Source organism: Syngnathus typhle, linkage group LG2, assembly GCF_033458585.1.
Source record: "Syngnathus typhle isolate RoL2023-S1 ecotype Sweden linkage group LG2, RoL_Styp_1.0, whole genome shotgun sequence".
Classification (NCBI taxonomy): Eukaryota; Metazoa; Chordata; class Actinopteri; order Syngnathiformes; family Syngnathidae; genus Syngnathus; species Syngnathus typhle.
The window spans coordinates 8014563-8041078 of NC_083739.1; the positions used below are offsets into that span (position 1 = coordinate 8014563).

The 26516-nt window shown below is 44.3% G+C and overlaps 3 protein-coding genes across 5 annotated transcripts; 2 read left to right on the plus strand and 1 right to left on the minus strand.

Moving 5' to 3' along the window:
- Positions 1-41: 41 nt before the first annotated feature.
- Positions 42-11847, minus strand: zhx3b (zinc fingers and homeoboxes 3b). 3 transcript variants are annotated; one of them, XM_061264690.1, is made up of 8 exons: positions 11255-11846; positions 6916-6963; positions 4922-5803; positions 4684-4770; positions 3167-4594; positions 1390-2061; positions 444-690; positions 42-372 (listed from the first exon to the last, which is right to left on the minus strand). In XM_061264690.1, exons 3-8 carry the CDS (start codon positions 5657-5659, stop codon positions 362-364), a joined length of 3183 nt encoding a protein of 1060 aa, XP_061120674.1. In that variant the 5' UTR covers positions 5660-5803; positions 6916-6963; positions 11255-11846; the 3' UTR covers positions 42-361. The 3 variants fall into 3 exon arrangements, with proteins under 3 accessions (XP_061120674.1, XP_061120679.1, XP_061120668.1); XM_061264695.1 differs by lacking the exon at positions 6916-6963 and having other exon boundaries at positions 4684-4755; positions 11255-11847; XM_061264684.1 differs by lacking the exon at positions 6916-6963.
- A 1574-nt stretch (positions 11848-13421) lies between these two features.
- On the plus strand, positions 13422-16547 carry rab5if (RAB5 interacting factor). The gene is made up of 4 exons (XM_061264712.1): positions 13422-13722; positions 14773-14876; positions 14965-15094; positions 15382-16547. Exons 1-4 carry the CDS (start codon positions 13615-13617, stop codon positions 15421-15423), a joined length of 384 nt encoding a protein of 127 aa, XP_061120696.1. The 5' UTR covers positions 13422-13614; the 3' UTR covers positions 15424-16547.
- Positions 16548-17240: 693 nt separating this feature from the next.
- Positions 17241-24599, plus strand: dhx35 (DEAH-box helicase 35). Its single transcript, XM_061272477.1, has 21 exons — positions 17241-17338; positions 17621-17748; positions 17825-17917; positions 18482-18559; positions 18689-18793; positions 19286-19347; positions 19428-19497; positions 19798-19857; positions 20106-20218; positions 20287-20383; positions 20585-20743; positions 20850-21060; positions 21147-21271; positions 21685-21739; positions 21843-22033; positions 22117-22194; positions 22276-22405; positions 22488-22569; positions 22793-22864; positions 22994-23105; positions 23443-24599. The coding sequence occupies exons 1-21, from the start codon at positions 17299-17301 to the stop codon at positions 23479-23481; spliced, it is 2100 nt and encodes a 699-aa protein (XP_061128461.1). The 5' UTR covers positions 17241-17298; the 3' UTR covers positions 23482-24599.
- The last annotated feature ends 1917 nt before the right edge of the window (positions 24600-26516 follow it).

A 26516-nucleotide genomic window follows, 5' to 3' on the forward strand; every position in this document is an offset into this window, starting at 1 on the left:
TGTCCATCTTGCACTTTGTCAATAGCCAGTTGAGTCTGGAGTAAGCTAGCGCAAGATGGCTTTTTTTTTTTTTTAAGGCTTCAGGAAATCCATCCATCAGCAAAGCAAATTATGGTGAAAGTTCTTCAGTATCTGTAGAACCCCACCACACTTCTTCTTTTAATTCTACCATCACTTTTTCTTCCACTACTACTTAAACAGCCAATAAGAGACATGATGCACAGCAAATCTTAAGAAGAAAACAAAAGGGTCAGGGTGGGCTGCAGGGCTATAAGTTTGTGTGTCCATCTTGCGTAGCGGCTGAGGTCACATCCACGTCATTTTCAAGGCCCATTTCCGTTCTGTTATCTTGCCACGTTTGTCAATCTGCTCCTGTAGTGAGTCAAACAGTAAAAAAATTACCATTAGAGTGTTCATCTTACATTCCAAGACACACAAACTACCTTTAGTAGTCTTGTGAGTGTTGCCCTCCCCTGCTTGACCGCAGAGCGATTGCTCAATTTTCTCGTTACTTCCTCTCGGGTGCGGCTCCAAAGGGGAGGGGCCTAGTGGCGGCGGCTCAGCTGCTGCTATGCCTGCTGCGGGTTTTGAAGTAGACACTCGTTCTGCTCGAGCTGCGGATTCCTTGGTGGCCAACCAGTGTCTCACCAGATCTGTTGTCAAACCGGTCACCTTTGCCAGTTCCTGCAACTGCAGCCGGAGACACCGGTGTTCAATGCTGCACATTTCACTCAACATTTGCACAATCAAAACACATGCAAATGAATCAATTCAATGCAACTTGGCACAGAAACAGACACACTTTCTCTCCTGAAGTACAGAAGTGTTGGGAGAGATTTACAATTACCTTTACCCTAGAATCTGAATTCATAGATTTGTTTCTAACTACATTTTATCATGCTAAATCAACTTTATGGAGGTTGAAGTTAAAATGCTGATTGTTTTCCTCTATTCACTCATCTTGGAGCATTCCTGCTCACTCCTCCTGTTGAAGCAGCAGCCCCGCCCAATCCAAGAATACCCCCACTGTACCATGTCATCATAATGTGAAGAGCCACCAGCGTAAACACGCACCCAGTTTCTCAGAGCAGCTGTCCCTGCAACTTGAGTTGATATGTGGTTGTTTCACATTTGATCATTTTGACAAATCCCCCGTAGTGTGCTCAACTATTACTCATTGTGTTTTGCTCATTGATTTTCTACGTGTATATACAGTTTTGAGATCTCCTAATGTGTGGGCGGTCACTAAACACATCTACTGACCAACCTGTGTGCGTACAGCAGAGGCAGGGTTTAAACAAACCAGGCATCTTAGTTCTGGATTAGATAACTAACTACCAAAATGACTCCTATTTCAGAAGAAACTTTGACCCACTCGCTAACTCATACCTGCGACTCTTCCTGGCCGCCGCAGCTGTCGAGGTGGGCCTGAAGGAAACGCTCATTATCCTGGTGGAGGTCCTCGTCCAGGGCCGTGTTCTGGTACGCCTCCAACCACTTGAGCTGGCTGTTCTTCTGCATGTAGCGACAGTCCCCGAACCAGCGCACCACATCGGGCCGGGGCAGCCCCGTGCCTGAGATGAGCTCGTCGTACTGAGCGGCGCTGGGCCACTGGGTTCGCGCGTACACTCGCTTAAGCAGGTGCAACTGCTCGGCCGTCTTCTTCCCTCGCAGAACGGCCCCTTTGACGGCGGGCGTTGGTGCCGGGTTCATAGACACGCTGGATTGAGTGCTCGCCCCGTGGCCGTCCGCCAGCTCGTCCTCGGGTTTGCCGTTGGCTTCGGTCACCTTAAGCATCTTTAGATTGATCTTAATCGGGTTGACTTTGAGTTCGCCTGAAATGTCGTCGTTTAGTCCCTCATCCCCGTTGGCTTCCGCCCCAGCGCCCGACGCTCGCGCCGTCTCCTCTTTCCGTCTTTCAGACGCCGCTGCTTTCTTCCTCCTCTCGGTGAACCAATTGTGTATCTCCCTTCTGGTCATCTTTGTCTCACTTCGCAATCGGTCCACTTCTTCTCCTGACGGTTCGGCAGCCTGAGCGAAGCTGGCCTCCAGCGCCTTGATCTGAACAAAAAACATCAGGCAAGAACAGTGACAACTCATTCAATGCCATTGATTAGCAGTTTTACCTAACGATTTTCTCTCTCTCTCTCTTATAGTTTAACCAACTGGGTTTTGTGTTTTATGATTGAATGCCATAGAGCAGGGGTCGACGATCAATTAATTCAGGTCAAGGCGCTCGTCCCGGTCACATGACATGTTTCCCCAGTTAGCAAAAATGATTTTTATTTTGAAAAGTATAAAAACATTTTGGGGATTCTCTCCCAATGACATCTGTCGGTGCATCTGTGCCTCTTGACACAGGTGAATTCTGGTCAAGACGCTCATCCCGGTCCCGTCCCGAAGCAAGCAAATAAGAGGTGTTTGGAAAGAGGAAAAGGCCCAATGTGGAGACAGAAGAAGAGGCTACAACTACCAAGGAAAAGAAAGCTGGATTAAAATCAAGGCAGAATATTCCAAGATCGCCACGAAAGCGCTGAAAACCCTTGCTTCCCTTTCCAACGGGATTTTCGGCGGTTACAGCGACCAAAACAAAGCTACGGACCAGATACTTCGTGGTGAGTTTTATTTTTATGCGCTTTGTATTTCTTTTTATGCCAGTCGTTTCATCTTATTTCATCGTATTTATATATTTATTATAAATGTATCATTTATTTATTTATTTATACAAAGGCCGGTCCGCAAAAATATTTCTGACATGTAACCGTGGCGCAAAAAAGGTTGGGGACCACTGCCGTAGAGGGCTTGTGGCAAATATGTCATGTCCCGTGAGTCTGAGTGTTCCTATTTAGTTTGTGAAGGCAGGTTTGCGAGTTGAGGAATGGAGAGAGACTGTGAGAGAGCATATGGAGGTGCTCTTCCTGTTTCAATGTAGTAATTGTCAACTGTTTTATGATTGTTAATACACTTGAGTTCACCAATATGTTTGTGTACGTTGGCCAACCCAACTAATTATTTCACTATACACTATTACTCAGATTTAGTCATGCTATTCTAACTGTCAGAATTTACAGATCCATAACGCTAAAACTGTACATCTAGAAATGTTCCTTTGTTGAGCAGTGTAATCTGTATCGGTACTTTCTTTGTTTTGAGGCCATGCGCTCACCTGGTGGGGTTCTCTCTCCTTGTAGCGGACAATGGTGAAATCAGGAGAGGGTGACCTGGGCAGTTTGCGCGAGGGCGTGGAAGGGGATGTGGGAGTGTGCGTTGACGTCGGGCTCAGAGGAGCAGAACTGTGCTGCGGCGTTTTAGCGCCGCCATTTTCAGACAGATCGATAGGCCCAGGGCTGCCCTCGTCACCGGCTGCTGCCCCGTTCCCTGACGACGACTTGTTTGGCCCACCCGGGCCGGAGCGCGGGCCCTTGAGGTTACGGAGATGGTAGCGTCTATCGCTGAACCACTTGCGGACTTCGCGCACCGTCAGTCCCGTCAGTGAGATGAGGCGGTCCACCTCCTCCTGGTCGGGATAGGCATTGTTCAGAAAACTGTCCTTAAGCGTGCCTAGCTGCTCCTGGGACTTCTTGCCCTTGCAAAAGCCAGGGTCCAGAAAGGTGTTGATACCGCGAGAGCCGCCTGCCACGGGAGACGGCGAAGAGGATTTGGAGGAGGGCGAGGAGGCGTCGTCCATTTTGAAGGAGTTGCTCGTGCTCGGATCCGCGTCATCCGCACCGGCGTCATTTTTGTTCCCGCCACTGCCTGTGTTTTTGCTCTTTTGCCCGTTGCTGTCGTTTGTGCTGCTGCTGCTGCCGTTCGCAGACTTGCCGTCCGCGCCGACTTTGGTGTGATATGCACTTTTACTGACATCGCTTTTGCTCTTGCCGTTGCTGTGGCATTTCACATTGCCACTGCTCACCTTTGCATTGCCATGATTATTACTACCTAGAGTGAGGTTAATGACACTAGCTTGAGTGGTGCTGCTAATGACGTTGCTCGCAGACGCTCCTCCACTCCTGCTGCTCTTACTGCTGCCAATGACGTTGGTTCCCGAACTACCGCTGGCCACCGAGCCCACCAAGATGCCGGCGCGCTTGTCGGCCACAGGGGCCGCAGCGGGCCGGGCTTGCATCGTAGGCCGGGCCGCTGCCTGAGGCTTGGGTGTGACAGCCAGCGCCACAGGGGTACCGTTGACCTGAATGCCGTTGGCCATCATGGGCTGCGTGACGATGACCCCGCCTTGGCTAATGAGAGACCCCTGCAGGATTTGAGGGATCCCAGTGGCCCCCAGGACCGTGATGGTGTGCGGAGCCTGACTCTGTGGCTGATTGTGTGCGCTAGTGGAAGCTGTTTGTATGACTGTGTTAAACATTTTCCTCCTGGCCTCCTCAATCTCCTCAGGAGACCAGCTGATGCCTTGTTTAAGTCGTTGCGCTGTGAACCAGATCTTGATCTGCTCCTCTGGGAACTTGGTGACCACAGTCAGGTAGCAGAGCTCCGCCTTTGTGGGATACGGGAATTTGCTGAAAGAGGTCTTCAAGAAGGAGGAGGAGTCCATGGAGGCATTGTAGGTGGGTATGCTGCTCAAAGGAATCATTACCTGGATGGGAACAGTCGAGAACGTGAACACAAGGCTTGCATGCAGACTGGCGTCCATGTTTAATGAACTAGAATTGAAACGGGCATTACTTTGGGGAGATTCTTAGACGATGAGGCATCAGTGGAAACTGCGGTTAAAGATGACTGGTGAAGGCCTTTGTTCTGAACAGAGAGCACCTATAAATACATTGGATTAGTGGTGCAACAAATAAACCACAGCAAGTCATCGTTTAGAACCCTTGTTTAACTTCACTTAAAAATTCACTTAAAAGTGTCCAAATCTTTGGAATTTCAGTGTTTAACCAGTAGCTATTCTGAGTGAACCAACCTGTGCGATGGGGGTCTTGAGCACCGGTAACGCTCCGGACCCATTGACGATCTGAATGGCTGAGGGGAGTGTGACCTTGGTTGCTCCATTGTTGTAGACAACTGTGGGCACGTGAGCGCCTTGGGCCACTGTGACAGTCTCCTTTTTCTCAGGCTCCTTGGAGCCAGATAAGGAGTGCGCATCCGACGAAGGCTGGGACATTACAATCCGTTTGAGCTCCGATTTGCCCTTCAGCATCTTCATGATTGGGGTTTTGGTAATGGAAATCTCATTATCTTTGCCTTCATCTGACTCGGTTGCTATTGTCTGCTCCACCACTGCCCTCCTATCCCTCCTTCTCAGCTGCAGAGGGCAGTTGAAGGTGCTGGGGTGAATCCTGGCATTATGAAGGGCAAGGCCTTCGAATTTAAGCGCCGAAAAACCGCAGTTCACGCAGAGGAAGCTCGGGTCTGAACGGAATTCCGGGTGCCCGGCGTACACGTGGTCTAAGAACAAATTAAGGTCATAGGTTTCAAAGTTGCAAGGCTTGCAGATGTATGTCCCCGCGTCGTCTACGACAGGGTCTGCTGTCTCTAGTTTGGGCGAGAGCGCCAGGTCCGGCGGGCTGCGCCTGCCGCTGCCTCCGGAAATCGTAGTTTGCCGCTGGAGAACCGGAATGTCCGCTTCGACGTCCTCAAAGTGCCGTATGATCTTGCTGGGGATCATACAAGGTATTGTGGACTTCCTTTTGCTGGCCATGGTGTGGCAACACGGCGGGGAGCGTCACTCAAATAACTGCCAGTGGGGGTGTGATTGGGAGGATGGGTCGGCCTATAGGCCGGGCGTGGAGGGAGGGACAGCGCGCAGCACGTCCGGACGTCTACTTGGAACTTTCATGGTAGCCTGGAGGGGAAATGTGGAGATCACAAAACATTCGGGTGGTTACATTGAACGAAAAACACAACTAGCATAGCAACTTGTTCAGGAGGGTTGCTCGCGTGCATTAAGTAGACAAGCTTAATCGTAGAAACAAGCGGAGGATACTAGCAATTAACGTGATGGCTTTCTTTACACTAAAAGCAATCAAACCTCCAAAGAGAAGCTCATTAAAGTGAATTTTTCCAACAACTCGACTTCTTCTTCACCAAAGCGGGATTGCTCCCGTTTGACCCACTCCTTCCCCTCCCCCGTGCCGCTATGTCTCACTTCCCCACGATCGTGACCCCACCATCCTTTCCACTCCCCCATTTAAAGAGAGAGAAAAAAAAACGAGCCCTTGCGCATCTTGACAAATATTGGGACAACCGCCACCTTACGGCTCTACTCGTCAACTGTCGTTTGGGAACATCCCTCAGCTTGCTGGTGGTTTTGTTGCTACAACTGAGTGAATATTTTCCTCCATATCCGAGGCTTCCTGGGAGGAGTTTCGCCATCCCTCCTTCGCTTGCTCCCCCCTTCCCTCCCCCAGGCGAGGCACTGGGCAGAGGTGACCCAAAATCCTTCTCAAGTAAGAATTATGTCACCTTAAAATAGTATGACTCCAATAAACGTAAAAAGTAGTCCCCGTAATTATTACTTGAGCAAGGGTTACTTTTACTAAACAAGAATTGTGTTAACTGGTGACTAACCTGATTAATTTTTAAATAGAGCACAAATGTCAAATAGGCAAGGTTATGCAAGAGTATACACAAATTGAAATATGTGCAGCGTTTTGACTCGGGGGTGACGTCCTGCGGCCGTGGGTTACGTTATGGCTCGAGATGGTGCAAATGCCCTCTGCCAAACCTCGAGTTTTTTTTTTAGGTCAGTTTGCTTTTTAACATGAGTGGTTTGTCATTTAAGTAAATGTAGCAGGTTACTACCCACCTCTGGCAAAGTACCAGAAGATGGTTCTGAGACAATGGCTCACCAATTTGAGTGGTAAATTCAAAAGCCTCTCCAAGTCCCGCCCCTTATTACACAAGGCACACTTGCCGATAGATATGACAAATCAAAACATTGGCCATGTCACAAACCTGTCCTTCTCCAAACACCGTCAAGGCCTTCCTTCTGTCGTTCTCTTGCTGCCACAAAGTAAACACGGCAAAAGTAATAGCAAGAGAAAGGTCATGGTAGGTTAATTTCAGACACGAATTAACGATCTCTCCGCAGGGACGCTACTCTTTAACACGCCAACATCAGTTCCCTTCATTGAAATGCTAAAACGTTGGTTCACACCACTTGAGAACAGAATTGGCTTCCATTTGATAAGAACCCGACAATTTCTTCCCCCATGACTTTAGCCATTAGCTGCCACATCGTGCGGAACTTGAGGGAGCCAACTGGCAACTGAGATTTGGTTGCGTCGAAGGAACGTGACCCCTTCGAGCATCCCCGGGGCAAAATCCCTACTCTTGTCTTGGACTGTTCCGCACCCCTCCTACTACCCTGCCATTCAATTCTGCATCAGGGGGCACCGCGCTGCCAAGGCGGACTGGTCACATGACCGTAACAAAGACTTCTGGGTGGACAGTCTCGGTCATCCATTACGCGACTGTGTTGGGTGGGACCAGCGCGAGCGAACCATGGGGGATGGGGAGCCGCTTTGGGGTGTTAACTGTCGTGGAGGAAGCGCCGAGGTGTTTCACAGAGGAATTTTGCCTACCCGATACCCCCCTCCAACCGCCGCACCCTGCCCACCCCCGCTCTTCGACGCCCCTTTCTTACTCCAAACTACAATCATGCAGGACTCCACCCAACTTCGCCACCTCACCCCTCCCCCCATTTCCCACCTCGCTGTTCTTGCTCAGACTGGTATATTCCAAGCCAAGAAGCTCCTCAGTCGGAGGACATAAACTAAAGTTTGTCTTCACACACATATTTTTAGATTAAGGAAATGTATTTGGGGGGGGGGGGTTTAACGTCGTATAAAATCCAGTGCAATAAGCAGAGCTACAAAATTGTGCCGCAAAGATTTGCTTTATTAGGGCTCGCGCTATAGGCCTCAGTCAGGTGAGGATACAAACAAAGCAATATGCAGGCTGCGCTATGAACAACCCCCCCCCCCCCCCCCCCCCCCCCCCTCAGCCGGCCTGTTGACTCATGGAGTATGAACCCAACGTCATCAAATTGGACGTCACAAGTGGCGATGGCGTCTTTGGGACTGAGTGGCAGCATTTGCATGTCTGGCTTTCCTGTGCGATTTTGAAAGAAGCCATAGGGAGGTGTGTGTGTGTTCGTCTGGGAGAGCAAGGCCGCATATGTGCTCACGTTCGTATGCGTGTAGGGTGCGGGGGTGGCTGCCTGCGTGCCAGTGAGTGCGTGTGAAGCTTGTTTACGAAGCTTGCGAGTCGGCTCGTTTTCCTGCGGGTGAGATTCGCAGTTCTGCCTGTGACACAAAGAAATCTTTTTCTCCTGCTGGTCATTCAACACCCATTTGGTGGTTCCGCACAACGTGACCTCTTTTCATCCCTCGGCCTGACTTTTGCGCAGGCTTCGGCCGGTCCGCAAAGTATAAGCCAATTATAGCACACGCTACTCGAAAGAAGGCGGCACGGAAGGGCCACGAAAATACCCGTCACTAAGCAGCGGACACACTCGTGCTGATGCCAACGCTGTGCTTACGAGATGTCCTATGTATGCTGTTTGCTTGTTTACTCGCTTTCAAGCTTCCTCGCTTGTCCTTTTACGTCACTCGGATACCCCCCACCCCATCCGCCTCCATTTCCCTTCTGGCCCTCCCTTCTTTCCCAGTGTTCCTCCCCCTCCTCCTTCTCGTAGCATGCTTGGCCGAAGGAGACAGGTCGGCAGCGCCACTGGTGTGTTACTGTCCCCATGGTAACCACCTCCTACCCCTTCACCCCAACCACTAGCACTACCCACTGGCAGTTCAGGCACACAAAATGGGTGTGTGTGAACCACGCACACAGGCAAATTCATTGTGGCTACCAAAGTTTGTTTTCTTTGAAGCCGCATTTAGAGCATCCTTGGATTGCTCTTATTTTAGTACTGTTTCCCAGATAGGTGTGGTCGCCAGGTTAAGTTTTTGCCCGGAGATGATACTGACTCTTCCTGATGACCACATGCCTTAGTGCCTTGCCTTGGTTACGTCTCACTCTCTTCCCGTGTGGAATGAATAAAGTTTTTATCTATCTTTGGCCTTGGTCTTCAGTGAACTAAGTTGCACTGAAGAAAAAAAAAAAAAAAAAAAAAGAGCAAAAGCCCACTTGATTTAATCTCCTTTGTTTATCAACTTAAGAGTTCTTTACAGTCTCTGAGAGATTTGCCTTATTCGCCCATGATTCCAGCTCAACATTGGCAACTGTGAAACACTCAGTTTCCTACTGGGCCAGTCTATCCTCTCTGAGCGACACTCAGGTCACAGAGCAGATGGCTGTGTGGGCTGCAAAGGGCTGCAGTGCTGTGGCCTCTGTCAGGGCGTGCAGAACTGGCCTGCTGAATAGAGAGTGACACAGAGTGAGCAAGGGAGAGAGAGGAAAAATGGCGTCGCATCGTGCTCTGCGCTGTCCAACCTAAAATGGCTGACATCGCACACGGGTTGCTAACCAGCCGAGCAGAACGCAGGCTGCCGCCACTGACCCAAACCTGCTTGCGTCGGATGTGGGAGTGAATCAGCACGGTCTTGGCAAGACTGTAAAAAAGCTCTTGACAAGCAGTTGATGCCGAGCTGGTTTTCAACTCGGTAGAGAAATATTCGAAAACATTGTCGGCATGACAGCGGGGAGGGAACGTGACGTCACTGAAAGAACGGCACCGTGAGCTCGACTTCCTCGTCGAAGCCTTGAGTGAAGACTGAGGGTACAATTCAAACAGACATATCTCTCATTCACTCATCCTCTGCAAGGTGAAATCCGAAGCCCACAAAGTGTGGAAAGAGTTGCAAGTATTTTATGGAGTTGCGGCAAAAGAAAACTCTGCAAGCTCGAGGTACATATGCTGGTTTGGGCCTTCACGGCACTACAATCTGATTGCAACATTGAGTCATAGGCACTAATGTCGCCGTGGGTGAACCTTTAAATTCCCCAGAGTCACACAGTCATGACAACATATGATTCATCAACGAGCCAGCATGCTAACTTATCGTTGACTACGGGGCATCACAATCACGCCGCTTGGACTTAAACATAAAACAAGAAGCAAAAGGTGATGATTGAAAAAAAAAAAAAAGGCAAAAGATAATAAGATTATTTGCAAAACATTTCAAAGGAGCCGCTGTTTGTTATTCTGATTAGAAGAATCGCAAAGGGTAATATTAATATTATAAACCATGTTAATAAAAAGTCAAGTTTGGAGATAAAAGGAGCACACGGTAAGACGGCAATTTACAAAACCTTTTAAAAAAGGCAATGGATGTCACTCCAATTGGAAAACTTAAATGATAGTGTGGTAGGAGTACTGTCGGCTTTCTCTAGCGGTGTGCAAAAGACTCATTTAAAACACAAAATATAATCAATGACAGTGGAACTTGAAGATATGAGATGTGTACAGAACATTTAAGCTTTTTTTTTAAAGTTAAGTTGTATTTAAAATAACTTTATGTGTAATACATTTTAACTGAATCGTTATGTCGTATTTGTTTCTTTTCCTGTTGATCGTATAACCAGCATTTGTTTGCTCGCCATTTTTGTGTTTGCGATCGGGAAGATTCTCTATTCAAACACTTATTAGGCAGCACAACAATGCAATTCAGTGAGTGATGTCACAAGAAAACTGGATCCATATTCAAGTGTTGGCTTATTTGTATACATCACAGTGGCTTACAGTAATAAATATACAAGTTCAATTTGTACAAATACAACTTCTGCCATTTTCACCGAGGAACACTGCGGTACTCAAGTATTTTTGGAGTTTTTTGGAACCTATTTACAAAAGTTTTAATGAGTGTCATTAAACTGGGGCAATTTTACTCATAGTATATTTTAGGTTAGAATAATTAAATCTGTTGGAAATTATACAGTGTTCCCAATTATCACCCTGCATAATAATAATAATAATAAATCTGAAATGGAATGGGAGCAGCCGAATGGGAACGTCATCGCCATCACACATTTCCCATTTCGATGCGTGTTCATCCTCCTTCCGCTCAACTTAGGCAGGCGGAGTGAGTCCCAACTTCGTGGACCCGACGATGATACGCGAACTGGAACCATCGTACTCGCAGCACAGAGTGGGGAGAAAAAATATAGAAAGACTAAAGTCCTCAGCTCTCGAACAACCCTCTCCACCCACCCCCCGTCGGCTGTCGCCATTTTAAGCAGGCGACGTACGGTGCAGCTGGCCGGAGAAGGTGGACGCGAAGTTGGGCGAAGGCTGAACCGGCAATAGAAGAAATGCAGATCGGGAAGCGGCACTCACCTCACGTTGTCGGCGCACGTCGTTGAGGCAAACAAAACACACACCCTAAAAAGTTTTCAATGGTAGCAGCTCAGCGGAACCAACACACCGACGGCAGGTCGGCGCCTCATTGATGGCAACTTGCAGGAGGAAGCTGCCCCGTCCATTGGCCGATCGTCAAGACGCGTGGAGCCCCGTCGCTCGCGCCCGCGACCCTGCTTCGTTCGGTTCGAGCTTGTTGTTTTATTTCGAGTGGTTCCAGTGTGTGAGCAGCCAATGGAGGGAAGGAAAATACGGCGGACGTCGAGAGGGAAGAGGCGAGCACGTGACACGCATACGTCACTGACGGTGGAGTTGGCGTGAGAGCGTGAAGAGGCGAAGAGCCCCAGTGAGAGGAAGCGGCGCCCCGCTGTCAATCGAACCCACCACATACATCGGACTCGTCGAGGCCCAACGTACCGGCACTGTTCAACTGCATGAAGTACGGCTAAAATTACCATGAACTCACCTGTCTCTCCAGGTGACCTCTCTTAAAGACACAGGCCCATACCAGTCGTACTTTCTTCATTCAGTTGGCAATCAAAAACGCAAAAGTCTATTTGCGTTTCAATCAAGCCAAAGAACCACTCATTAAACTTTCGCCTGCACCAGGGGTGTCAACATTTGCAGCCTGCCATCAAATTTGGCATGTCACACTTCAAGTTTTCCAATCTACCAAATTTGGGACAGTTGTTTTTTTATTTCGATTCTGCAGTGCTTCTGTAACATTTTCTGTCCCAATTATGTTTTTAAATATATTTGTATTGTTTAAAATTGTCTTCAAAGACCTTTACAAGTTATTGAAGTGCTTCGAATTCTATTTGGTGGAGTTTGAACGTTCTCCCTGAGACCGCATGGGTTTCCTCAGGGTTCTCCAGTTTCCTCCCACGTTCCAAAAACATGCATTGTAGGCCAATTGACCACTCCAATTTGTCCAATCCTACCAGACAAAGACTGCTGTAATAGGCAATGGAATACTCGCGGACGGATGGGTGGGTGGAGTGGATTAAGTAGGTAGGTTAGGGAAGTCATCATTGGGATGGACGAACGAATGGGATGAACGGATAATTGCACATCCACTACAGTAGGGGGCACTATTCATTGAGTCACATAATCTGTCTAAATTCAAAGGCTGAATTTGAAGTAACTTCTGCTGTGCCTTGGCTGCATGTTGGTGCTCAAATTCCCCCAGCCTATCAAATTGCTGCCATCTTGCAGCGGTATAAAAGACAGGCAAGAGAGAGTCGCTAGCCTTGTTCAAATTCACCACGGTTTAGGGTAAGGGTGCTCAAGTCTGGTCTTTGAGAGTCCCTATCCGCAAATCACACAGAGAGGAAAAATACTGGTCTGAGGAAAAATCACAAGAGTTTAGGCAAGAATGCAAAGTGGGAACAGGTTTTGGGTATTTGTCCGTGATGGTACGGTATTTAAATGGAGCGTAGAGAAAAAACGCTTGAGCACCAAATTAACTAGCCATTATGTTTCACAATGAGGCGTGTTTCCCTTCAAATTTGCTAGTTTACTTTGAATCTTGGTATGCTGAGGGATTATCATTTTTTTGTCGAGCTGTTATACTGGCGTTGGACAATAGTTCCGTGTTTGGCGTAACGGCGAAAAGGATCTTATGCAACTCATCGCCTATCCAAATAACCCATTTGCCAGTTTACCAGGTAAACACAGCCAAATGAAATTCTAATATTTACTTGAACTTCAGACTCACCAGCTACCTCTAAATTCAAAACATTGAAATGGGTAACGTGGTGAATAAAGTATCTGCAAGCAGTTGATGTGGCTCCAAATCCACCTGTCCAGAAAGTGCATGTCAGACTGACAAACTGATATCGGTGTTGTTGTATCGGAGTATTTGTTTGCACCAGGCTGAATACTAGGACAGAGGTACAGTACTTGCACTTGTTTTGTTTCATCCCTATATCTGCAAGGAGTTCTACCTGAGGATGCCAGTGTTTCTCTATAAATGAAACAGAATGCATTTCATTTATTTATGGGGATATATGAGTAACGTTTGTAGGGCCAGCATTGGTTTACATTTATTGACCACTTGGTGTCGCTGTATATTTTCTGAATCATTTTGGCAACAGAAACGTCCGGACGTCACACTAGCTGATTGGCCAACTCTGGCTGGGGTCAAAGTACATTGCGCATGCTCAGTCAGCCTTAGAAGGCTAGCGTCCGAAATCTGTCAGCTCAGCGTACTGTCTTAACTTAATAGCTTACTGACTTGCTTCCATTTACTCGGCGCCAGATACCTAAATCTACTATAAAGATCCTTTAGTTTGTAAGATTTGTTTTTCTACGCGTGTGGCGGAAAGAATCAGTAAAGAATGACGAGCAGCTCAAGGCGGAAAGAAGAAAATCATTTGCTGAATGGGGGTGTCAAACAGTCCACATGGAGCAAAGCGTTCAACAGTAATGCCATTTGGGAGGGGAAGGTCAGTCAGCAGCGCTTTTCAACTCTAACCTGTCGTGTGGTCGGATTTTGTTTTGCGCAAAACACCTGCATTATTGTCCATTGCATCAGGGGTGGATAACATTGTGTTACAGCTATGTTAAAACGATTCGTAATACGTATACTTAAATCAAGCTAGGATCACATTTTTAGTAACATGTTTTCATTTGCCAAATGCAGACTTGGTTTTGTATTCCCAAAGGAATCGCTTCAGATGTTCTTACTTTTTTACATCTTTATCAGCTTTTTTACTCAATGACAAAACGAAAGAAAGGGTCCACTAATCAGCAACTGTAAGTGAAGCCGTAAACATTGTAATGAAAATACAAAGTAAAAACTATTTCTGTGTGAGCTACTGGAACCGACCGTTATTTCCTGAGGGCGCAATCACAAGGGAGGAATAAAGTTAAGTCTAAGTATACTATTGTGTCGATACAATGTAACTCCATTCAGTTTTACTCATAGGAAGTGAAACGGGGAAAACAAATAAGGCATCCCAAAAAATTCTGTTTTACTCATAGAAAGTTAAACAGGAAAAACAAATAAGGCATCCCAAAAAATTCCGTTTTACTCATAGAAAGTTAAACAGGAAAAACAAATAAGGCACCCCCAAAAATGGCCCTGTGTCATGCTGTGTTGAAGGATAAGAATTAAAATATTTTTTAAGGTGTTTTCATTAATGTAGAGTGCATTGGTTGTGATTGTTCAACAGGTATACAGCAAAATTGGGAGTGCTGGTGTGAATTGCACAAGATTATATACATCTTTGAGGAGGTCTTTCTAAAGTTGGTTTCCTTCTGAGCTGAGGTAGACAATGGTGCCTCTATGATCAGCTGACCTGCAGCATTTCTCATCATGCAATACATGAATTTGATGCACGAGTATTAGAGAACTACCTCAATTTCAAGGAACAAAACATGTTACTTAACTGATTCAGCAAGAAAAAAGAAACCCTTGTGATGTGCTGTGGGGATTTAATTGAAAACGCACCATTACTGTTAATTAATTTTTTTTTTTTTATATATCTTTGCAGGATGAGTTTTTAGATGTGATTTACTGGCTCCGGCAAATCATTGCAGTGATCCTTGGTGTCATCTGGGGTGTCGCCCCGTTTAAAGGATTCCTTGGAATTGCCATGTAAGCATTCTTCAATCTGGAATTTCCTTCCTATTTTATCAGTTTGATGTGATGGGCTCATTTTCTTGTCACGCTTTTGCCTCGTTAGATTCTGCATCATCAACGCTGGCGTCCTCTATGTCTACTTCAGCAGCTTTCAGCAAATTGACGAGGAAGAGTACGGCGGAACGTGGGAGCTCACCAAAGAAGGCTTCATGACATCCTTTGCTCTTTTTCTGGTGGGAGAATATTTCATGATGGCGTGGAGAGACTTTCTGAAAAACATATTTTAGGCTAGTAATATATTGAGCTTGGTTTATGAAAGCAGGATTATTTATTCGGTTGAATAAAAAATGTATATTGGATAAGATGCGATTGAAGCCGTTGCAGTCCTACTGAAGATACGTTACATTCAGTATATTCTGGAACAAAATATATAATTATGGAGCAATGACAATTGTTCTTGTGTTAAGCTTGCCGTTGATGGACTCTGCTCTTAATGTCTCCCATTGTTTGTCCTTCTCAGGTGGTGTGGATAATCTTTTACACAGCCCTACACTTTGACTGAAAAGATTCCACTCAACACTTGATGCGAACAATAATGTGGACAAGCAGGGACTCTATGGCTGAAAGGGTGCCGGCGTACCCGCCAACAGTACGGCTCCTCAGTGTGCGATGCATAATGGAAATAGTTGGTTGAAGATCAACATGATAAAAATTAGTTTCTCTTGTTGCCGGGCTGCTTTTAACGAGTGACAACCATTCATTCTTACTCTCTTGTGTCGTTGTGACCATGTCCGACAGAACATGCAAAAAAAATAATAGTGGCTCTGGTTCTATTTCTGATGAATCAAAGTCTTGATAGAAAATGGAGTGTGGATGCTATCATGCCTGACCTATCTGCTGGAAAAACATTTGTATTGCCATTTGTTAGAATATTCATTTAATTGTACCCGTACGACTCAGTGCTGGTCCCTCAAGTTTTAAGATGCAGGTAACAAAGCTCATTTTCGTGACACTCATCCTGGAACCATACTGACACCCAATATTACTGCCTTTGCAATTTGATTGCTATTTTGTATTTGTTTTTCATCACTTGTCCTGTCCATTTGGAGCAACATTCTCAGTTGGACTGCAGCACGGTGACGTTTAGCATTTGTTCCAAGTGTGTTTGGTTTTTAAGAGTGGATGCATTTTAATATTGCTGTAGTTCATTTTACCAGCCTAGATCCAAACCTGTCATCACGATACAGTATTTGAATCATGATCTGTCCATCATGCAAGGAGGAAACTGTTTTCAAATGTAAGCTAAACTTGGCCTGAGCACACTAAGACAAACTGTTTGTGTATCGCATTGTCGGTTATTAATAAATAGAAAAGAGGGTAGAAATAATTTAACGTAGCTTCCAGATCAGTCTTACCTCTTGTTTTGATATTAATTTAAAGTGTTCTGTAAATTCTTCTCAACGAACCTGTTGTCAAATCCAAATCTCTGTACTTGCGTTACGTCTTGCGGGATGTAACGTTGCGAAGTATTTTCTAGTCGAGAACATTTGTTCTCGGTTCCTGCAAAGTTGTAATGAAACTGTTAGCCTAAATATGCAGATTGTGTGTTGAAACGATCGTGTTTTTCAGATCAAATCTTTTGGGAATCATTAAACATGGGCTTTATTTGGCCTCCATTTTCAATGAGATGGTCTGTTTTATTTTTAGCCTTTTTAAAACAAATAAATGACTGAAAACAAAGAGCTTCTATTTTTAAGAAAATGAAAACTGAAGTCACAATTTATGAGGTGAAATATAAGATTTAACAGCAGTTCAACAAGATTAGATAGACATACGGAGTATGTAAGAAGCACTGCTGATTCAACTTTTGAAGTAAAAACTCTGAAATGTACCAACTCATTCATTGCTGTGGAGGTTTATCTGCCAAATAGTATTAATCAACCGTTTACTGCCACTTCAATATTTGCCAAGTACGTTTTTCAAACTTGTAAGCGTGGTTTGCAAGATTCAGACTGGTAAATGCAATTGCTTACAGATCCCTGTAGATGGCAGTGTTGCATCGTGTCGAATCTGAATTGGAAACCCTAACCCTAGTTTACACCATGGTTTGAAACCCCCAACACTGGGGACTGGAAGCTGTGCGGAAAGAATGGTATTAAAAAAAGATGCCCCTCTCTATACACAATACGAGAGATAATATAACACAATTAACAACGAAAACAGAAACATTCCGGTTTAAGGCAACAATTATACTTCATGGCAAGAAATAAAAAAGAAAAGTAACAAAGACGGGCACATATTTGATTAATTTCCGTGAAATTTATTGTTAGAAAATTTATGAATGAATCTTCATCAATTGTAATGCAAATCCTCCAGGCAGTGCAAATTTTGGCAGCGCTGACGTCAACCACCAACACTTCGTGACGTCAAATCCAAGATGGCGGGCACCCGTTCCACGATGAAATTTTGGAAGCCGGGTAAGTTAGTCTACATGAGTGTTCGGCATCGTTTATTGTGTATACGACTCTATATTCACTCCCATATAAACATCTTTACAAGCCAGTCATCCTTGGCGAGACTTTAAGACCTCAATTCGGAATATGCGCGATATGTGCAGCCAGTCCTGCGGAAAGTCGCCTTTCAAATTAAAACATGGGGCGCAAAGTACAACGGGGAATTTATCCGTCGTTCTTCGGGTCATGTTTTGCATTGCATGCATTGAATATGGTCAATTCGTTGACCCGCGTCCGTGTGTTCAGGGTCCGAGGCGCCTGGGATCTCTGAAGAACGTGAACTGAACACTGAGACCAGCGGTTCCACCGTCGTCTACAATCCCTTCATTGCACTCTCCATCGAGAAGCAAAGACAGAAGCTTCCCGTTTTCAAGGTGTCCCTAACACTTTAGTCATGTCCCCCTCGGCCCCAAGCCACTGTGTCTCATCGTGGACCAAATGTATTTGCAGCACAGAAACAACATCCTGTACATGGTCGAGAGCTTCCAGACCGTCATCATAGTCGGGGAAACTGGATGCGGGAAGACGACACAGATCCCCCAGGTAAGTGCAGCATCTTGACAACTTTGCAGTGATGCAAAATAATGCCTTAGTTGACAGTACAACAATACTCACAGACATACTGTATATAATTTATCCTGCATGAAAATAATGACTAATACTACATCAACTTACTGAGTAGTAGGAGATGAAGTCTATTTTTGATTTGTGTCTGCATGATAGGTAACAGTATCACTATCAACTGTGCTGATGCACAAACTGTTTTAAGACCTTATCTTTTATTTAATGTTATCAATTTATGTTTATAAAATGGAATATTATCGTGTGCTGTTTTTCCTTATAACGACCCCCCCACATTTTTTTTGAGAAGGTGCTTGAACGGATTAATAGCATTTCACTTCATTTTAGTGGGGAAAGATAATTTGAGAAACAAATGTTTTGCATCACGTGCATTTTTTTCCTAATCAGCTGTGCTTAAGTGTGACTTATCGTCAACATGACCTCCGTGGTGTGGGCCGATTTGTCCTGTGTCAGCGCTCCTGCAACTTTGATGTCATTCTGCTCTGCTCATTCTGCAGCTATCTTTTTCAATTTGTCTCCCCTCAGTACCTGCTGGAGGCTGGCTGGGCGGCCGAGGGCAGGGTGATTGGTGTGACACAGCCTCGGCGTGTGGCTGCTATCTCTGTAAGAACTCTGCAGATTTCTTGTGATTTGCCCTTTCTTTGCCACAGTCTTTTCATTCAAGGAGGATTAGTTGAACGCTCAAGGACGCGGCAGCCGCTTTAAGCAGTTTTTGCATTTCCTTGATGCCAGGTGGCTGGCCGTGTTGCGGAAGAGAGAGCCGCCAGATTAGGACATGAGGTGGGCTACACCATTCGATTTGATGACCGCTCAGACCCTCAAGCAACAAGGATCAAGGTATTCCTGTTCATATGGTTAATTCATTTATACAGTAGCACCTCCAAACACGAGCGACTTTACTTTATGCTAACGCCAAATAGCATCTATGTTGCAATGGATTGAACACTAATGTAACAGCAGATGCTGACAGACAGTGCAATAGTAATCAGTCATATACTATTTAATGCCACTCTGATGAGCTGAAACATTAAACGTTCATTTCTTTTTGTCTTACACTGCCTCCAGGTAGCTAAGGCAGCCACACCAGAAGGAGCAGCACAATACCCAGCCAATAGATAGTGTGGCTTTAATGCTTTTGAATCTTATTTAATTATATCATTATATGCTGCTTGCCTCATTTTTTTTTCCGGGTTCTACAGGATGGAACAAATTAAGTGCATTATTGTTGACAATTTGCATTAGATTGTTTCGACAACTGCATGTCAAGCTACAACTGCATAATACAGACAGAAGCTCATATTTGTGTGTCACTGTGGCTGTGGGCTTCAGTTCCTTACAGATGGAATCTTAATCCGGGAGATGATGGCTGATCCTCTGCTTAAAAAATACAGGTAGTGTCATGAACTGCAAAGTTGACCTTGCTTAATAGCTCAGAGCAGCTGCAAAGTTTCTGCTTTGCTTTCTTTCTCAGTGTCCTGATGCTTGATGAAGCGCATGAGAGAACCTTGTACACAGACATAGCCATTGGCCTGCTAAAGAAGGTATTACACGTTAAAAAATGTAACCCAAGGAACTTAAACTTGTGTACATTTAATAAAAAAATGACAGAGCTGAGGCAGAGGTCCAAAAAAGTATATTCAATATATTGTAAATCATTGTTACATAATGCGCAGTGTGAAGCTGTTACTCTTCTTGTCTCTTATTATACATGTTTCATGTGACAACACTAATATTGGTCCAATCACGATTGCCCCTGCCTTTAATTATTATTTTATATCTAGTTTTGATACATTGTTGCAAGCCTTTCCAGCCCAGGGCTTCCAAATCTTTTTCTTTATCAGATCCAAAAGAAACGTCAAGACCTGCGTTTGATCGTGGCCTCCGCTACTCTGGATGCCAAGGTAATTAAGATGGACAGATTTGCTGCAGTGGTGAAAAAAGTGGAAGTCATTGCCAGGTCAGATTGTGGTACACTGATAAATGCCATACTGCGCAAATGTTAACGTCAACGGAAACGTCAGTCTCGTTATTCAAGTGCAAGTGACTCTGTTTAATTGGGACATAGGTTTCAGGTCATTATTTTCTTGCTCAGAGGTCGGACATGCATTTTGATTTGTCTTGCTAACCATACAATTGCTGCTTCCTGAAGAAATTCCACGAGTTCTTCAACCTGAACGAGTCTGGAGATCCCAGCAAGGACACGTGTGGCATCCTAACCGTGGAGGGCCGCACCTTCCCAGTGGATATTTTCTACACTATCAGGTAGTGACCACTATACAACCGTCAGACTTGAATCTTTCTACATGGAAGTCTCTCTGTTTGGTCCGCAGTCCTGTGCCAGACTATGTGAAAGCCACCGTGGAAACTGTGATGAAAATACACGAGGCAGAGGAGGCTGGAGATGTGCTGGCGTTCCTTACTGGGCAGGTTTGTGGCTTTGTTTCTTAATTCACATTACACATGTGCACCGACTCACTCTACTAGTACTGCAAAGAGTCACTGGCCAAGTCCAGTTCAGTTGTATTGAACTTTTAAATACAGTTTATATTTAGGCTTTCACGCCCTGTGCTCATTCTCTTTCTTTCCGTCACATTGTCATTGTCTTGCGCTTTGGCTATGTCCTCTCAGGAAGAAGTGGAGAAGGTGGTGTCCCTTCTCGTGGAGCAGGCCAGGTCTATGTCACGGCAAGGCATGAAGAAACACCTTCGAGTTTTGCCAATGTATTCCGGTTTACCTTACGCTGAGCAGATGAAGGTCTTTGAGCGGGTGCCTGCCACAGTTCGCAAAGTAAATCCACTGCCAATGGGCAGTTTTCTAGAATCGGTTTCATTTCATTTGATCCACTGTAGTTACGACTGCCTTTCACTTTTTCAAAATGTCTCGCTTCTTTCAGGTGGTGGTGGCCACTAACATAGCCGAGACATCCATCACCATCAACGGTATCGTTTTTGTCATCGACTGCGCTTTTGTAAAGCTACGTGCGTACAATCCCAACACTGCCATTGAGTCGCTGGTGGTGACGCCCATCTCCAAGGCTTCAGCCAGCCAGAGGGCAGGAAGAGCCGGCCGGAACCGACCTGGGAAATGCTTCAGACTCTACACGGGTGTGTTCTTTATAAGAAAACAAGAATAGCGGTTTTGTCTTCTGTGAGCGTACTCGTGCGCTGAAAACAATGATTCTTTTCATCAGAGGAGGACTTTGAGAAATTGCCTGCGTCGACTGTGCCAGAGATGCAGCGCACCAACTTGGCTCCCGTTATCTTGCAGCTCAAAGCTTTAGGCATTGACAATGTTCTGCGGTTCAGTTTCCTTTCGGTGAGTGGAAAGACAAAATAATCCAGTGATTTAAAGCATAAAGTATATAGTAACCTTTGAGGGGCATTTTTACAAATGATAGATTCCAAATACTGTTCAGAAGTTTCTCTCACTCTCTTTTAAATTCCATACAGATAAAGAACCCTTCATACTCAGATTGACACCTTTTTTGGCAACTTGGTATCAACCTTAACTGGGAGGAACCAAAAATTCACACAGAAACACCCAAGACAAGATTCAAATCCCTAAAGCTTTAACGTTGAATAACAATAATTATATTGGCAAGTAATCATGTAATGACAAATCAAGTTGTAAAATGCAAGAAAAGGTTACAAACTTTATCTTGAAAGTATGACATTTTTTCGCTCATACAATCTTTTCCTTTTTAATCCCCCCCCCCCCCCCCCCCACAGCCTCCGCCAGCTCAGAGTATGGTTCAGGCTTTAGAGCTTCTTTATGCTCTTGGAGGTATGAAACTCGCATGCACTGAGAAGCTGTATTCACCATATTCTGCATCTTTGGGGGGATTGTTGCAGTAATCATATAAAGATGGCTTCCTCTTTATTTGTAGGCCTGGACAATTACGGACGTCTGACCGATCCCATGGGCATGCGGATGGCGGAATTCCCTCTCAGCCCCATGTTTGCTAAGATGCTTCTGGATTCTGGAAATTTTGGCTGCTCCAAAGAAATTGTGACCATTGCAGCAATGATGCAGATTCAGAATATCTTTGTCGTACCGCCCAATCAGAAGAAAAACGCTGTGAGGAGACTAACAATAATAACAACAAATGTTGAAGCGGTTTCCGTATTTAACCATTTTCTGTCACCTCCCCCCCCCCGCAGGCCCGTCAGCACAGAAAATTTGCTGTTGCCGAAGGAGATCACCTCACCATGCTGAATGTGTATGAAGCTTATATGAAGGTACAGTGAGTGGATATTTCCCGTGCAGGTCAGGAAGTCTGCAAGGTCTGGCCTCTATTTCTCCCCATTTGAATTCTGCAGCACCAGAAGAACTCCAAGTGGTGTCAGGATCATTTTCTCAATTACAAAGGTCTGCAGCGTGCCGTGATGGTACGAGAGCAGCTGCGGCGCCTCATGACCAAGTTCAAGGTGGTGTGGACTTCTAGCGAAGGTACACTGGGTTTACTGTATCAAGTGTTTTGTAGGGCCCCGAGTCACTTCTAGTAACCGCTTGCCTGCTTGCTTCATTGCAGGTGATCCTGATGTGATCTTGAGGTGCATCGTGTCTGGGTTTTTTGCTAATGCAGCTCGCATACACCACTCTGGTTCCTATAGGTAAACACTCTTTTTTTCTAGAATGTATTTCTGACCATCCACCTTGGTGTTCTGCCTGAAGTGGTGTTTCGCAACACTCCCTTTTTTTATTTTTTTTTGACTAATGGCGTGAAATTGGACTATTGAAATCGAAACATTGAAAACTTGCTTGGCACATTAACACACAATGGTTGTGTTTCATGGACATTGTTTATGACCCCAATGATATTCGTTTCTCCCTCAGGACTTTACGAGACGATCGTGAGCTTCACATCCACCCCAACTCTGTACTCTATGGAGAGAAACCACCAAAATGGTTAGTACATTTTTGTCGATGTCACAAATGTGGTGTCAAATACCGTGTTTTTTTGTTTTCCTCAAATGTTCTTGAGAAAATACATACATGAAGTTATAATGTGTTTTTGGCAACACGGTTCTACCACAGGGTTGTCTTCAATGAAGTGTTGCAGACAAGCAAGTACTTCATGCGAGATGTGACAGCAGTGGAGTCGTCCTGGCTTGTTGAGTTGGCTCCCCACTTCTACAAGCAAGCTCAAGTAAGCTTAACTGGGCACATTTGCCTTGAATTATTTTTAAAAAATGCATAATTAAATTGTAATTTGTTGTTCAGTGTTTCCTCAAGATACATGTTCAATTTGTTCTGTGACAATGCTCATAACTCAAAGCATTTGTATCTCAAATTATTTTCAATACAACCTTGATGAATAGAATTTGACATATTTACATTCTGTCCATTCTCATCAGATCAGGTTGTAATTTGTTGTTCTTTTTGCAGATGAAACCGTGATGGCCGTGTGCTACTCAGTGTTGTTTTACCTGGTCTTGCATTTCTCACCTACTAACAGAATTACTTTTGTCTCCTTTCTCTTTCAGCATGGTTCCCTTGGCAGCAAGCGTTCCCGCATCCTCTAAAGTTGCTCATCTTCCATGTAAATAAAGATGTAACACTGTATTTATTGATCATGTCTACGCGCACAACTGTGACCATGCTTGATAGCTCTCGCTTTTTGATAGTTATCTCCTTTGTATTAGATCCGTGCGCACACTAATGAATGTGAGATGAGGTCATACTTTGTATATAGTCAGAGAAGGCTCAGGTCCGGGAATCCTTGCAGTCTTGGTCCTAGGCTTTGGTATTTTTCTTTTATTTTAGAAGTTGGATACTGGATGATAAATTATGGGGAACAAATGAAATGTTGTGACTGGTTCACATGTTGACACTGTTAATTCCGTTGCCCTCTCATAACCTAGGTGCCTTTAGGAATGTGACTGGTAACTTGACATTCAGTTTATTTTTAATTTCTCAAAATGGTCCCATGATGACACTGTGAGAAGACAGACTTAACCCTTTGTGTAAACATCCTACCTGAAGTCCAGACTGTGCAGCCTTTTCACCGTTGAGTGCCAATTTCCTTTCATTAATCTAGTTGTCATTTCATTCCTCTATGGATCGTGCAAAAACACATGAGCATCGTACGTGTAAAACTGTGAAAACCAAACAAAGTGCTATTTGTCAGTATGGCGAATTATAATGTAGTCAAATGCACTCAGATGTAGCCGAAAGCCTCAAAAGAACTATTAAGCATTTACAAAACCCTTTTATTGATGGTTAGCCACCAGAATGACCATTACCCTTAATTGTGTCATCTAGAAATGGCGTACTATATTTCAATAAACTGGCTTCTGTTTTGAATTAATAGTGCATGTACACTTAAAAAATGCTTTTGTTTTTAGGTTTTCCTCCATTTTCAGCTAAAACGACTCTAGTACAAGTTTGCTGTGATATTACTAGAGTTGCCTCTAATTCATGGCATTCAGAGACTTGCATGACTTGTACCACTGCTGTAGTTCCGTAAAAACAATCTCAGCCCAAAGAAGCACAACGTCCAGTAGCTAAGTGAACCAAACATTGCATGTTAAATGGCCTGATGCATATCCAAGTTGTCACCGGTATAAACTATTGTCACTTGCCGTTTCTTCTCTTAGATCCTAAAATAAAACCTGAGTAATGCATCATGCATGAAGTTTCAGTTCTGTTCTTTGACTTTTATTCACGTGTGCAGGTCAACCACTAGGTGTCACTGTTAGTCCACAAACGTGAAATATCCGCACAGAGCATACAGGCACCGGCATAAGTTTGTTTTAGCTGCTATTTATGACTCAAAATTGCATTGTTTTATTAAAAATGTTTTTATTTTCGCTCCCTCATATGACAGACGGTACTTGCATATATATAGTACTTGCGATACAGTACAGTACGTAAATACAAAATATGCCCCACTACATCTAATATACAATAAGTTACTTTGTTATTTCTTGTGTGTAGAATATTCTAGATGTAGAAATAATATCGTGTAGTCAGTGTAAATTGAAAATTAATTACAGAATATTTGCAATGTCAGTCTTTGAAATGTATAATATTAGTTTGCTTGTTACTATCGCACATTATTCCAATACGCTATGTGTAAAAAGTAGAAATTTCAATATAAATTAATGACTTTTGATAAGCATAATTTTAACCAAAGCACAAAACCAATACATTACATGGTTACTTAGATACCGCTGGTAATAATCTGGTTTGGTGACAAAATGCGAGTATAGAACACTTTTGGAACTCACAAATCCTATTCCATGGATAAATACTCAAAAGCGACAATTTCACACGCTCAATCAATACGGGAATTGTTATTATCTTTTTAATCGCCCATATTCACCAAGAAAGAAATACTCAATAGGTGCGTGAGAAGATGCGGTCCTATTTTCCGGTTCGTTCCAGGAATGGCCACTAGAGGGCAGGCAAAACATTTGATAATTTTACGTTTGCAACATTTAAGTAAGTGGTTCTTAACCTGGGTTCGATCGAACTCCTAGGGTTCGATCGAACTCCTAGGGTTCGATCGAACTCCTAGGGTTCGATCGAACTCCTAGGGTTCGATCGAACTCCTAGGGTTCGATCGAACCCCTAGGGTTCGATCGAACCCTAGGAGTTCGAAGAGTCGGTCTCAGGGGTTCGGCAGAGCCTCCACTGTGGAGGTCCGAAAACACCTGAGTTCGGTACCTCCAACAATGTTAAGAACCACTGATTTAAGCAACAAGAATTTAGAATCTGAGCAAACCTCCACTTGAGTTATCACTCAAGTGATTTGATTAACCCTCAGCTTGCTTGTAAAGTTAGCAAATATGGCAATGTGCAGTTGCTGTTTACGTTGAATCCGATTTTAACAAGGCTATAATTACAGCAAATTATAAAGTTAAGTTTTAGCAGTTTATTATATTTATTTATATTTTCTTAAGCAGTCCCATAGTTTCTTTCTTTACAGATACATTTGTGAGCATTGTGACAGTTTTCATTTCAGCTGGCTCACTATCCACCTAACTTAGCCAAACAAAGCACCAACAAATAATGGCACATTGTGTTTTTCTTAGGTTGACCTCTGGTGCCCATCCGTTTTGTGTAATCGCCAACATTTAATGACATCCGGAGGTATCAGCAGTGGCTTAATGTTGCCTGTCACATTTCACTTTTTCCCTACAAAACATAGTGACATGCTTCCGTCCACTTTAAAGAATGTTTAACTTGTTTTAAACTTGATGGGAAAACTAGTCATGTGTGTGCTGTACTTAGCCATGTTCAAAGTTTGTACATTTAAGAAAACAAAAAAAAAACAGCATGGTTAATATGTATTTCCTCATTCACTGAATTCAGTACTTTGAAGCACTCACATCTTTTGATGACTTGGTTGTGTCCAGGGGCTCTCATCGTTTTGCAGTTGATTATTGTAATATCAATAATAATGGACCATTCTATTAATATTATTTGTGATTATAATGTGTTTCTAGACATTGCATTAAATGTATGTTTTATATGCATTCAATTATAGTTTGTGTCGGCACTCCCAGTTCAGAGGTGGCCTTCCTGTGTGGAGTTTGCATGTTCTCCCTGTGCC

What these genes read in the sequence shown, in the direction of transcription:
- zhx3b (XM_061264684.1), bottom strand. Translation starts at nt 5,659, where the DNA reads ATGGCCAGCAAAAGGAAGTCCACAATACCTTGTATGATCCCCAGCAAG. An exon ending in AGGAGAGAGAACCCCACCAG is followed by an intron (nt 2,062 to 3,166) that starts GTGAGCGCATGG and finishes TTTTTTGTTCAG; the next exon opens with ATCAAGGCGCTGGAGGCCAG. An exon ending in GCGGCCAGGAAGAGTCGCAG is followed by an intron (nt 691 to 1,389) that starts GTATGAGTTAGC and finishes CTCCGGCTGCAG; the next exon opens with TTGCAGGAACTGGCAAAGGT.
- rab5if (XM_061264712.1), top strand. Translation starts at nt 13,615, where the DNA reads ATGACGAGCAGCTCAAGGCGGAAAGAAGAAAATCATTTGCTGAATGGG. An exon ending in ATGCCATTTGGGAGGGGAAG is followed by an intron (nt 13,723 to 14,772) that starts GTCAGTCAGCAG and finishes ATATCTTTGCAG; the next exon opens with GATGAGTTTTTAGATGTGAT. An exon ending in CATCCTTTGCTCTTTTTCTG is followed by an intron (nt 15,095 to 15,381) that starts GTGGGAGAATAT and finishes TGTCCTTCTCAG; the next exon opens with GTGGTGTGGATAATCTTTTA.
- dhx35 (XM_061272477.1), top strand. Translation starts at nt 17,299, where the DNA reads ATGGCGGGCACCCGTTCCACGATGAAATTTTGGAAGCCGG. An exon ending in TGGCGTTCCTTACTGGGCAG is followed by an intron (nt 20,384 to 20,584) that starts GTTTGTGGCTTT and finishes ATGTCCTCTCAG; the next exon opens with GAAGAAGTGGAGAAGGTGGT. An exon ending in TGCCTGCCACAGTTCGCAAA is followed by an intron (nt 20,744 to 20,849) that starts GTAAATCCACTG and finishes CGCTTCTTTCAG; the next exon opens with GTGGTGGTGGCCACTAACAT.